At 25.0% G+C, this 14,189-nt stretch overlaps 1 protein-coding gene across 5 annotated transcripts; it reads left to right on the top strand.

Moving 5' to 3' along the window:
* Positions 1–13,532, top strand: LOC132924187 (uncharacterized). Of its 5 annotated transcripts, none has more exons than XM_060988335.1 (13): positions 1–223; positions 6,006–8,642; positions 8,714–8,928; positions 8,989–9,148; positions 9,238–9,668; positions 9,734–9,920; positions 9,999–10,219; positions 10,361–10,613; positions 10,682–10,993; positions 11,940–12,129; positions 12,238–12,378; positions 12,444–12,768; positions 12,852–13,532. In XM_060988335.1, the coding sequence occupies exons 2-13, from the start codon at positions 6,080–6,082 to the stop codon at positions 13,002–13,004; spliced, it is 5,151 nt and encodes a 1,716-aa protein (XP_060844318.1). In that variant the 5' UTR covers positions 1–223; positions 6,006–6,079; the 3' UTR covers positions 13,005–13,532. The 5 variants fall into 5 exon arrangements, with proteins under 5 accessions (XP_060844318.1, XP_060844322.1, XP_060844320.1 ...); XM_060988339.1 differs by having other exon boundaries at positions 2–223; positions 12,241–12,378; XM_060988337.1 differs by lacking the exon at positions 1–223 and adding an exon at positions 3,106–3,408.
* The last annotated feature ends 657 nt before the right edge of the window (positions 13,533–14,189 follow it).

Genomic DNA, 14,189 nt, shown 5'->3' with positions numbered 1-14,189 from the left:
CTGATTGTCATTTACCTATTACTCGTTGGTCTGTTCTGGCCTTTAGTGTCTCTTCTGTTCTACCGTTGCCCATGCTAATACAGCTTATGTGCATTTTCCGTTGACGAATACATATGTTTACTTGATTAATTCATTGACCTCTGGTTCCTCGAGCAGTTTAATTATTGATGCTGTAATCATTTCAGCGCGCAGATGAGTGGAATTCCAAAAGAATCGTTTGAAGGTATATAATAATGTATAATATTAATAATCTATAAGTATAGATTTTATAAAACTTTTATCTAAAAAAAATAAAAAAACAATTGCTAAGTAAATATAAGGTTTGTGCAATGGTGTTAATTCTTCACAGATCTAATATGTACCTATAACATATTTATTTTGTATTATACATTTATAGGCTTATTTCAATAGCACATTATTATTATAATATAACAATAACATTAATTAATGATACTTTTGCGAGGACAGTCCAAATAAATTATTATTTAAACCTTATTTTGCAGTTTTGGCTACAACCATGGTTATGTATTTTATTCTAATTAACTGGTGTAATCATTCTTATTTACTAATGTTCAATGTAACATAAAAACTATATTATTATAGGTTGTTACTTGCTCATTTGATATGAACAGATGTTTTTAATAATTGGTTTTAAGTTCATAGTTATAAATTATATTATTTTCTATAGCTTATGATGTTATCATTTTTATGTTGGCTATTTCACAAGTTTGTCCATTGGTATAGCAAACAGTGTATTGGTATTTCATATCTTTTTTGTCAGTATAATATTAATGGCTTCAAATCTAACGCAAACAACACTTCTACTAGTTTTCATGAGAGCAAAAATATGATTTTCTTATTTTTTGTTTTATCTAACTTATTTAACAAAATTATCTTATACACATATATTTAAATATAGTTCATAATTATAATTGATATTTTATTTTTAATCTAAGTAAAAAAGTAAATAAATGTTGTGCTTATGTTATATTTCAAAAATAATGATGTTAACACCAAGTTTGTTAATGTATATGAATTATCAGAGGCACCTGATTGTTTTATTTATGAGTTCTATACTTTATACTATTAAATAATTAAATAAATTTAAACTTAAGTTTTGGAAGTAAAGTGGTGCACTAAAATAATATTGTTCATCACATTTGACAACAATTTCAAATAAGAAGTATTAATTAATTTTTATTAAATAGGTAGCTACTCAAATAGAAATAAAATAATTATCAATAAAGCATATATCTGTTTAATTTGCACTACTATTATTATTACTAATAAATTAAACATTTTCCAAGTAAAAATCTTGTGAGTACTTTTTATCCATAATTTCTTTAAAAACTAGATTTGTTACTTAATAGTTTGTTTTTGGAAACATTGGAGCAGTTTCAACATAGATAATAATACTATTATGTCCAATTAAATTTGAGTCTTGATAATAATTATTAATTATATTTATTTACATTATACAAAGCAGCACTTAACATTTTTTGGGCTCTGAATGGATGTCAAGATTAATCTAATAAATTACAAAACAATATATAATTTTTGACTTTTACAAATTTTGTCAATATTCTAACTTTAAATGTTTATAAAAAAATACCATGACTTATTAGAAACCTTGTATTAAATTTCAAAGCATTTTTACCCATTAACATATTTCTTATCAACATTTTTATAGACACATCATTGTGAAAATCAATACATTATCTCTCCGCTCAAAATTTAGAACTTATTGTAAATAATAATATGAAACACCAATATTTAATCTAGGTAACTGTTGTTGGTATTCTGTAAAATTATTAATTGAAATAATAGTTTCTATTTAACATTCATACATTTATCAATTAAATAACTATTACTTGATTAAAAATATAAAAATCATCAATACAACTATAAAAATAATAAATTAATAATTAAAACTGCATATTATCAAAGGAGAATATGCTATGTATACAATAAACAACATTTAAATACAAATTCATAAAAATGGCAACATAGTAATATAGTAGCTTTAATAAACCAATACCACAATTGCCTAGATGTTAGATACATATTGTAAAATTAAAATGCAGCGTATTAATTTTGTCCATACATAAGTTGGTATACACTTAATCACCTATTTCATGTAAATGATTAATTAATAAATATTATTATTATTAGCTTTCAATACATAACTATTTAGCTCGACAATTACATAATTTACTTAAGGGGCCGCTACACCAGCATCTCCCACGTAATATAAAAACAAAGATACTTCGTATTTCTACAATTACGACTCTCTGGTTCAGTTTAGGGCAAAAGCACCTATTATATATTTATAAAGAAAAGTATTTCCTGTGCATTGCCCGGATAGATTTTTAATATTTACAATTTTGAATAAATTATTAATGGATAAAAATAATCAAAATTATTTTAAATTAAAACATGCTCATATTTATAAAAAGTGTAAGTATTAAAAATTTAGCCGGTCAATGCACAGGAAATACTCTTCTTTATAAAATATATAACAGGTGCTTTTGCCCTAAACTGAACCAGAGAGTCGTAATCGTGGAAATACGGAGTATCTTTGTTCCCATATTATGTGGGAGATAGACAGAGAAAACAAATGCTGGTGTAACGGCCCCTTAACTAGACACAAATATATAATTAAACATAAAAAACGACAGAGAAAGCAAAATTGCTAGATAACATAACCCACTTTTAAAATATAGTTGATTTTTTTGTTTATGACGATTTCTGAATTCTGAGTGTTCAGAATGGAGGTAAAGTTGAGAGGTTATACCTAAGGCACTAAGGGAAATAAATATAATTATTTGTTGTACATTCTGACGACTAATTAAATGTTCAGTTCACTTCAACAATTCAATGTTCGCAATTTTCAACCATTGTCGTGTCAAGTTAGGTACGAGCCACGAGGGATACAAATAATGATAAACTATAACAAGGTCTTATCATTGAAAAATTTACTAACGAATAAATCATTATCAGTATACTGCTTAGATAATAATATATTATGTTATTCTGTGATATGATCCAAGGTACTCTAAGTATACTATACTCACGATTATAATACGTTATTGTACGTTATTAATTATTATTATCACGTTTATTATAATCGTGGGTATAATATAATATAAATTATGTTAGTGACAAGTTTGTTACTGTAAATAGTGGATAGTATTCTCAGTGGATTTTTATGAGAACTAACAAAAATGTATTGTAATGATTATTTTTTGGCGTCATTTTAATATTTAGTAGTGAAACTGTAGAGCCTTATAAAAAAAACTGATAGATTACGGATCAGAATTTCAGTAAAATCAGCTGGTTTCGGGAGAACATTAGTAACACAAATGTTCAGCAAAACTTAACAGCTTCCTGAATTTATACCATCTAAAGGTGTGTTGCACTGTCGCTTAACAGGTAACGACTATTACCTATGTTTTAAACCTACAACCGACTGCTTATGTTATTATTATTGCTGGGAAATGCAGTTAATAATTTGTATCACTTTAAAAATTTGCGTCTTCTATTGTACTCATTGTAGTAGTACGTATCGTTATAGACAACTGCAAACAACACCCATTCTATTTAATTTTAGAATCAACTGCGTACCTGCAGTTTGACAACGTTTCAAGTGAGTTCATACTTACATTTGTTATTTAAAAATTCTGACAGAAGTCTGGGAACGTAATGAAATACAATAGACTCAGCATTTCTGAAATTCTGAACATTTTGTATTTCAGAAAAATTCCAATAACAATAAGAAGCGTTGATTTTTGTGCAACTCTTAAAAATACCATTTTGCCTATTGTAACTTTCTAACTAACCAATCACTAGTAGCATAATATACTTATATATAGAGATCGAGATAAAATATAATGTATGAAGTAATTTTTACTTATTAATATAAATATAAATATTTTCCAAACTGAAAGATGCACTCAAATACTCAACAAATTTAAATTAATTTCAATTAGAATAACTGTTATTATTATATTATAATGTGATTTTGATAAACTTATTGTAATTATGAACTTGTCCTTTAGATAATGTAAATACACTGGGAGATTATTTATCCCGCGTGACTAATAAATGTGTTCTTTCACACAGTACAAGTAATTCATACAGGGTGATTCTTTTATCATTAAACACTCATTATTTCATCAAGTATTGACTTTTTTTTAAAAAATTTTTTCAAAATATTTTGTTTCATGTTGTTCTCAAACTATGAAATTTTTATTTTCTTCACCCTTTTATTTAATAGTGAAACCACTATCAATTTTTAATTTTCAAATGGCTACCTATATTTAAAATGTATTAAATTAATAAGGCTATTTTTTCATAAATTTTAACGTTCAAATTATTATTTTTAGCAAGATATACCTTTATAAAGTTGGGCGGTTTTTGGTTTTTATAATATTTCTTGTTTCATATAATATATAATAAACTCGTTATCGACTGTTGATGCAGTGATGAATTTTGTACCTGTAGTTACCAACGGCTCTAGCCGTAAAACTTGTAAGACAAACACCTAAAAACCTCAAACCACCTAATTTTGAGCAGCTATAACTCACTATCAGTTAAATGAAAAATAATAATTTTAATGTTAAAATTCATAAAAAAAATAAATAGCCCTACTATTTTATGACGTTTTAAATATAGATTCCTATTTAAAAATCAAAAGTTGATAGTGATTTTACTATTAAATATAAAGTTGAAAACAATAAAAATGTTTGTAGTTTTAGAAAAGTATAAAACTAAAAATGTTGAAATAATGAGTGTTTAATGATAAAAGAATCACTGTGTATATATTTTAACATATGCTAGTAAGTAATTGCTTACTAATAGTATTAATGGTAAATTAGTTTTGCTGGTCACAACACACGTAAACACTCAAATATGAAACATAAAATTTCTATTAAAAATGTATAAATAGTATATATTTAAAAATGAATTAGGAATGATATAATTTTTTAATGCATTTTATAATACTATGTTTGATTATTTTAAAAGGATATTTGCACACATCTTTTTTTTTAGTTCTTAAGGTTATCTTAATCCTAATAATAAGTAACATTATTTAAAAACCATTTATCACATTGATCTTTTTTTTATTTTTACTTTTTACATCTATCAAACTAGAATTTAACTTGTTAATTACTGCTATGTCAAGATTATTTCATAATCTTAAGCATATATATATTATTATTAGGGATGTACTTAACATTATAAATTTTTATTAATAGAAACTGTATTGATATTATTTTTTAATTTAAAAGGACAAGGTGTTTGTGGTCAAAATGCTTAAATACAAAATATAAATGTAAGGCAAGGGTACTTCTTCTAATTAAATCCTATTCAATAAGACATTTTAATGTCCAAGTACATTACACACATTCCCCCCTTCTTTTCCAAATTCAAGTACTGTTTTTAAGCCAATCATCAACAGCATTAATGTTGATTTTGTGTGTTTATAAACACCTAATGTATCTTTATAATATACATCATACATTACTCATAAGAATGTTAATTATGTTTTTACTATACATTTATACATTTTAACAGTGTAATCTTTGAATTAAACATGTATATGAATTGTTGGTATATTAAATTATTTATTTTAGTGAAAACTAAATACATATATGTGTTCAATGAGTAGTTTGTTTTTGTAAATTAATGTTTAATCTAGAATTATACCATAAATTATTTTACTCTATTCGCTTAAGTTGGAATTAAGATTACTATTACTTATACTAGATATTCTATTTTTTACAATTGATTAATATATACAATTATTATACCCACTAAAGTAGGCACAAATGTAACATGCTTTTTAAGTATTTACAAATTAATACAATTAATTATTTTTTAGATTCTTTTTTATTTTGGTTTGTGTAATTTACTCTGGTGATATCTGATTGTTGTTCATAATTGAAAAACTATATGTACAATATTTACTAGAGAAATTTTAATTAATTTAAAATATTTTCCAGGATATAATATGGCTATCACTTATCATTCTGAAGAAATAAATGATTTTTAATCTAATAAAAACACAGCAACAAATATGGATTCAGATTCATTGAAAGATCCTCACAAATCGCATTGTAACATTAGTAATACATTAAATAACAACAGTAATACAAGTGGTATTGAAAATACCAAATTAGATGAATCTACTTTAATTGAAGTAGAACAAACTAAAACTAAACATTCTAAAATTGGCGATAATAATGGTGTTGAATTATCTAAACAACAGGTGCCAGTTAAACAAATGATTACAACTACTTCTGTTGTAAATGTACCTAAACTAATTAAAATCAATTTAAAATCTCACTGCATAAGTAGCTCATTAGATATCAGCAGTAGTACAAGTGGTAAAGAAGTTACCCAATTAAATGAATCCATTTCAACTCAACTCCAAGAAATAAATAAAACGGAAAATTTTAAAATTGGAGATATACATGATGTTGAAATATCTAAACAACAAAAGCCAGTAAATCAAATTATTGTAACTACTTCTGCTAAAATTGAAAACAATATATATCCTCACAAAATAAGTAGTTCATTGAATAACAGCAGTAGTTCAACTGGTAAAGAAGTTACCCAATTAAATGAATCCATTTCAACTCAACTCCAAGAAATAAATAAAACAAAAAATTTTAAAATTGGAGATATACATGATGTTGAAATATCTAAACAACAAAAGCCAGTAAATCAAATTATTGTAACTACTTCTGCTAAAATTGAAAACAATATATATCCTCACAAAATAAGTAGTTCATTGAATAACAGCAGTAGTTCAACTGGTAAAGAAGTTACCCAATTAAATGAATCCATTTCAACTCAACTCCAAGAAATAAATAAAACAAAAAATTTTAAAATTGGAGATATACATGATGTTGAAATATCTAAACAACAAAAGCCAGTAAATCAAATTATTGTAACTACTTCTGCTAAAAATGAAAACAATATATATCCTCACAAAATAAGTAGTTCATTGAATAACAGCAGTAGTTCAACTGGTAAAGAAGTTACCCAATTAAATGAATCCATTTCAACTCAACTCCAAGAAATAAATAAAACGGAAAATTTTAAAATTGGAGATATACATGATGTTGAAATATCTAAACAACAAAAGCCAGTAAATCAAATTATTGTAACTACTTCTGTTAAAAATGAAAACAATATATATCCTCACAAAATAAGTAGTTCATTGAATAATAGCAGTAGTTCAACTGGTAAAGAAGTTACCCAATTAAATGAATCTATCTCAACTGTAATTCAAGAACGAAAAAAAATTGATCATTTTAAAGTTGATGATGTTGAAATATCATTATCTAATCGTAAAATTCCAGTAAAGCACATACTTCCTGCTATAGCTTTTGTCAAATCATCTAATATACATTTTCATAATACTCGTCGTGATTTGAATAGTTTATTGGATAATAACAATAAGAAACATGGTATAGAAGTTTCCAAAATAAATAAACCTACTTCAACTATAGTACTTGAACAAAAAAAAACTGTTAGTTTAAAAATTCTTGATAATATTAAGGTTGAAAAATCTACACAACAGATACCAATCAACAAACTGATCAAAGCTCCTTTGTTTTTAAAAACGCTTAATAAAAATCAAAATAATGTATGTCTAAGACCAAACACATATTCTTTGAATATAGAAAAAATTGCTGTACCACAAAAAGTTATATCTAATGTGAAAATACTTCCTTCAGTTATGACTGGCCAAATTAAAAAACCATCAACTTTCTCTATAATACCTTCCAATACACGCATCAATCCAACAAATACAATTATTAAAAGATTACAATCCAAGTTAAATCCTGTTAATATTACTAATAATAAATGCATTTCGACATTAAAACCTGGATTCAAAATAATATCTCCAAATGACTTAAAGTCAAAACTAGTTATAAATCCACAAAAAAATGGTAAATATGTATTAACTAACATAGAAAATGGAAAAGTCACAAACTTGCCGACTTGTATTTCCAAATCACCTTTGTTAAAACCATTAAATTCTATAATACCAGTAACAGTCGCCGAAAAATTTAATGCAATTGAAGAAAAACCAAAAATTAAAGATATTAAATCAAAATTTGTTGTTAACTTCAAAGAATTTCAGAATCAAAGATACAAAGCTTTACGAAAAAATAAAAAAAAAAAATTCAAACATTTATTTGCATCAAACACTAACTTTCAACTTATACAACAGAGATCTACAAATTCATTTATTAGAAAACAAAAAAGAAAATTTAAACCTCATACAGATCCATCAAGCTCTAAAGAAATGAAGATTGGCGTAAGTATTACAGATTCTAAACATAATCAACAAGAAAAAGTTCTATCATCATTAAACAAAAATACAAATTTAACTGATTTTGGAGATATCAGTGGACTGAAAAAACATATACCCCATACTATTACTAGTAAAGATGTAATAAATAATCATAGAAATGTGGTTATTTTAAATAATAATATTAATAAGACTATATTAAATACTAATATTAAACAAGAATTTTGTCCTACACCTGGATTTTTTCAACTATCATCAAAGCCTGAATCTCTAATCAAAACATATGGTCAACCATTAGCTATAACAAAATATGGTTGGTAAAAACTGTAAATTATAATTTTACAGTCATTTATAAACTACTTATTTTTTTTATATTTATTACAGGTAAATGTACTGCTAAAGAACAAAAAACTGTAAGATTAGTTCCTTTAAGTTCCATTAACCAATCAAAAACAAAACCGAATGCTACTGTTATGATACATGGTAAACCAGTTCCTGTTCATATTATGAAAAAAAATGATAATCCCAACAGAACTATTGCTAAAATTCCTACTCATCAATTATTGAAGATGATTCCTAATAAAGTTTATGCAGCAAATGTATGATTTATTAAATATTTTTAATAAAGTAGTACATAATTAAAGGTTGTCATTTTTCAGAATACAAAATTGAATAAATTTAGTAACAAACCCAACGTTTGTTACAAGAAAATATCGTTAGAACCATTAATTAAGGATTTATTACCAAAAGTTACTACTACTCAGAGAATATTACCAAAATCATCTCCCAATAAAATTAATACAACAAAACATCAACTAGGTATAACAATATTTATTATTTATTATTAGTTCATATAATATGCTATTATGTCTTGTTATATATTTTTAAACTTTATATTTATTTTTTAGCGATTCCACCTGGTCAATTTGTTACGTGTGAATATGAATATTGTAGTACAGTAGCATACAAACTTGAAATGATTGATTTTATGTATTGTAGCAAGGGTTGTAAAAGATTAGCTACTAAACTAAAGTTAGCTACAGAAAAGCCTGTTGTTATTGGACAACCACAAGAAAATACAGATTTTTCAAAAAAACCTCCGATTGATCGAAAAATGCTTTTAGCAAAATTGAGAAGTAGAATTAATAAAAGGAAGCAAAGCTTACCATCTTTTCAAAAAGAAGATGTATCTGGGCATAAAGTTGAAAAACTTTGTAAGGTGGCCTACGAGCCTATTGCATCTGCAATACCAATAACTGTAAATCGTTCTTTTCAAAAATCAGAAAATAAAAGAAAATCTTCAAAGTCAATTAGAGCTACTACCACAGTTGTTGAAAATGTAGAATTATTTATTTATAATTTTATTTTTTAATAAGTAGTAAAACCTTTCTTGTATTTTTTCAGGGTAAACTAGAAAAAGAAAAAATATTGAGCTATTTGCAACATACTGATTATGTACCTGCTCCAAAAAGATTATTTGACAATCCTTTTCCATTAGATGCTAATCCTTTTAAAGTTGGACAAAGATTAGAAGGTATTGATCCAGAACATGAAGCCTTATTTTGTGTAATGAGTGTAGTGGAAGTTTGTGGTAAGTATTAGTTGTATTTTTTTTTTAACTTTAAAATTATGCTTAAGATTTACTTAATTTAATTTTAATTTTCACCAGGATATCGCATTAAGTTACACTTTGATGGCTATCCAGATATATATAATTTTTGGGTAAATGCAAATTGCCCAGATTTATTTTTCCCTAGATGGTGTGAACAAAACTCTCGCATTTTGCAACCACCAAAAAATTATAATCAACCATTCAGGTGGACTGATTACCTTCATATACCTGGTATTACGCCTGCTCCGAAATGGAATTTTCCTACTGCCTTAAATACTGTAAGTTGCATATTTAATTATATTTTTGTATGGATATTACACATACTTGTTTATTTTTTTTATAAGAACAATGTTTCATTAATTTTTAAAACTTTATACACATATAAATGTATTATATTATGATATAATTATTGTACCTAGAATCGTATAACGAATCATTCATTTTATATTGGAGCTAAACTAGAAGCTTTAGATAAATTAACACGCACAACATCAAAACAGCTTATATGTGTTGCTACTATTGCTGATTTTTTGGGAAATCGTATACGTATTCATTTTGATGGTTGGACAGATGATTTTGACTACTGGACAGATATCACATCAACTAATATACATCCAGTGGGATGGTGTGATAAAAATGGGCGATCTTTGTGTCCACCTCGTGGTTACGATGGTAACTATATTATTTTTACATTATTACTCTTATAAATTTATATTAAATAAATACTGTAATTTATTTAGATTGCAAAGGCAAAAAACCTTTTTCTTGGACTAAATATTTAAAAGAAACTAATAGTCAACCTGTACCAGAAGATGCATTTTTTCGCAGACCATTACGAGAATTTACTAATAGCATGGCAATTGAAGTAGTAGATATTGCAAATCCTTCATTAATTAGAATTGCTAAAGTAGTAGATGTTAAAGGAGATGAACTTAAAATACTTTATGATGGATTTGATACTATATATGCACACTGGATTGAAGATGACAGTCCAAATATTCATCCACTTGGATGGTGTTTAAAAACTAATCACCCAATTGAGCTATTTAAAGGTAAGCATTCTAATTAATTCCTGTAATTTAAACTATTTGTAATTTTAATTCCTTTAAAAAAAAAATTATTCAAGTAATTTATTGCAAAAGAAAAATAAAAACATCAAAATTTGTCTGTCTCTTTAATCATAGCTCTTTTTTGTCAAAACGTGTTGTTGAACTATTTTATGCTTTATTGTAAATATCATATATATAATAGAGGGATAGTTTATAAATTTCAACTAATTGTACTCTCTTGCAGTCTTTCTTTTTTTTAAATATCAGAAACCATAACTTTTTTTCACTCTTTATATGAAGAATCGTAAGCATATGTGATGACTAATGACAATGAGAATGAAAAATGATATGAATCATGAAGTAAAGAATCCTCCCATTAGAATAAACCATGTTTAATATTTGTTTGTTATGTATTTTTTATTTGACAATTTGTTTATATATTCTTGACATTAGAGTAGTTACATGACATACTTCACAAAGAACATTAAATGTCTAAACAAGTTCTTGATTGATCATAAAATTAAAAATACCAATAATTATTATTACATAAATGCACAACAGACCATACAAACCATAATATCTATTATCACATATTGGGTTGGTAATAATTAACAACTGTAGTCTAAACTAAAAAATATTTTAAAGATATAATAAGAAGAATGTATAAACACTTCAATTTTTCTTTGGGTGTAATATCATATACTCTTTAACCAATATATGCCTCATGTATTTTCAATATAAAATTATGTGTTGGAATTAAAACAAAAAGAAAAAAAAAATTAACATTTTTAATCTTAAATGTGAAACTTCATACATTTACTTTAATGCTTAAGAAAAAGCTGCACAATATCTAAGCTTACCACTTTTATCTTTTATTTGTTAATTAAATATACAATTATATCATGTTACTATTTATTATTTTATTGATAATATCTATATTTATTTTTAGCAAACGCAATACTTTGGTCTTGTAGAGTTCCTGGTTGTAATGGTAAAGGCAATGTAAATATTTCCAAAAATACTCATGTATTTGCTAAAGATTGCCCATATGAATTTGAGTCATGGAAAAAATTAATTTCTGGGTTAATAATTAAACCTGATAGAATAACACCTGAAGATCTATTATCTTCAGTTCCAAGGTAATTAAAAAAATTGTATTGATATATAACATTAACATATTACGTCTGTGTGTATTTATTTTATACATGTATGATTTATTGTTTAATACAAATTTAAATGTATTCAAGTAGTTTGGAACCTGTGAGTACTGATGTAACTACAGAAGATAATAAAAAAGAAAAATTGAAGTCAAATAAACTAAAAAGATACCGTTTTAAGAAGTATAAAAAGTATAAAAAGTACAAAAAGTCTAAAAAAATCAATAACAAGTAATATATATTTATCAATTACTATTTAAAAAATATTTCATTAAAACAATTTATATTTGGTGTAGATTAAAAAATAATTTAATAAAAAAGATACCCAACGGTCGTTCAAAAACTGTTTATAAAAGAGCTGTTGAAGCAATGGATGAATTAGAAATAATTAAAGGTGTTAATGATTATACGAGCTATGGTTATGGCTCTTTTAAACGTCCTAGGCTTAATGCATGGACCAGACATAATGTTCTACAAGACATACCAATATTTAATACTACTGATGTAAGAAAATGGCCTGTAAAAGAAGTAGCTACTTTTGTTGAAATAGTAGTTTCTAATAATTATACAGATGATAATCCCTCTGATCGAATCAAAATATCTAATTATTTTTTAAATCAGGTATAAATATTTTATTTTGTTTTATAATTTATAATATAAATTGATTGTTTATCCTTTTTTTTTCACTTTTTTCTTTAATACAGGAAATTGATGGTGATGCATTTTTAATGTTAACCCAAAAAGATTTAACGGATATATTAAACATTCCTCTTGGTCCGGCGCTAAAACTGCATAATGCCATTGTAGTGTTAAGACAAAGAACTTCTGCATTTGATGTTGCGAATGGACTGTTATAAAGTTATAACTAAACAAAAATAAGTTATACTTTTTTACTATGAAATTTTATTTTATTTCTCATTTTGTATTTTATTACTTTTTTATTTTAAAATATTTAGTACTATATTGTGCATTTTAATTTGATACCTTTTTCTTTTAAAGCATTTATGTGTTCTTTACAATTAATAATAGTTACTTATATAATTTTTTTTTTTTATGTAAGGAACATACACATATTACAACATAAAAATTTGTTTTCAGCAATTTAGCAAATTTTTAGCTATAGAATACATAATATGCATTATTTGTCTATTTGTAGTATATTAATTTACAATGGTTCCCAAAACATTGTTGATTTTATAAAAATATTTTTTTATATAACTTAACAAAAACAAGTATTATTGTCATTTGTCTATAAATATAGTTAAATTAATATTTTGATTATTATTATTTATTACATTGTTTTATTTATAAGCATATTATAACACTATAATTGGTAATTTTATTATTATTAAATGTTTAAATCATAAAATGGTGATTAGTTATAATTGCGTTTTTTATCTATGATTTATTATTAATCTTGGGAATTTGAATTTTTCATTGCTTATTCCTTTTTCCAATTTTAATTTTAATTTAAAACTTTATCATTTCTATGTGTTTACTGTTTTTGATTACATTTTTTTTTAGTCAAGCCGACTATTTAATACAATATTTTAACTCAGTTAGGTTATTTATTTTTTTTTTAAATTAAGTCGAATTAATTAAAAAAAAAAAATTGCATCATTTTATCTGATGAATGTAGGTGCATATATTATGTATGTATGTATTTTAAAACCTGTAGTACTTCTAGAACTTTTTCATATTCAAGGATCGTTTAAATTTAATTTAACTGTAAATTTATTTATTGGATTGTTTAACCTTTAACATAATAATTTATCAAAAAAATATCAATAAAAAGTAAATAAAAGTGAGCAAATAGATGATTGCCTTAGTATATACAGTATGCAAGCATTTATTCAGGGGGAAGTCCATAGTCTGGACTCCATAAATAAAAAATAATATATCTATATTATATTTAAAATTATTAAGCAACCAAAGTATCCAAAGCACAAGTGTTAGTTAGCATAATTGTTCCTTCGACCTCTGATTTGCAAATTTTGAATTCCTAAGATTATTATGATCCACTAGTAAGACTGATAATTATA

The sequence above is a fragment of the Rhopalosiphum padi genome, chromosome 3 (genome assembly GCF_020882245.1).
Source record: "Rhopalosiphum padi isolate XX-2018 chromosome 3, ASM2088224v1, whole genome shotgun sequence".
Taxonomy (NCBI): Eukaryota; Metazoa; Arthropoda; class Insecta; order Hemiptera; family Aphididae; genus Rhopalosiphum; species Rhopalosiphum padi.
This window is presented reverse-complemented; position numbering and strand designations above follow the sequence as displayed.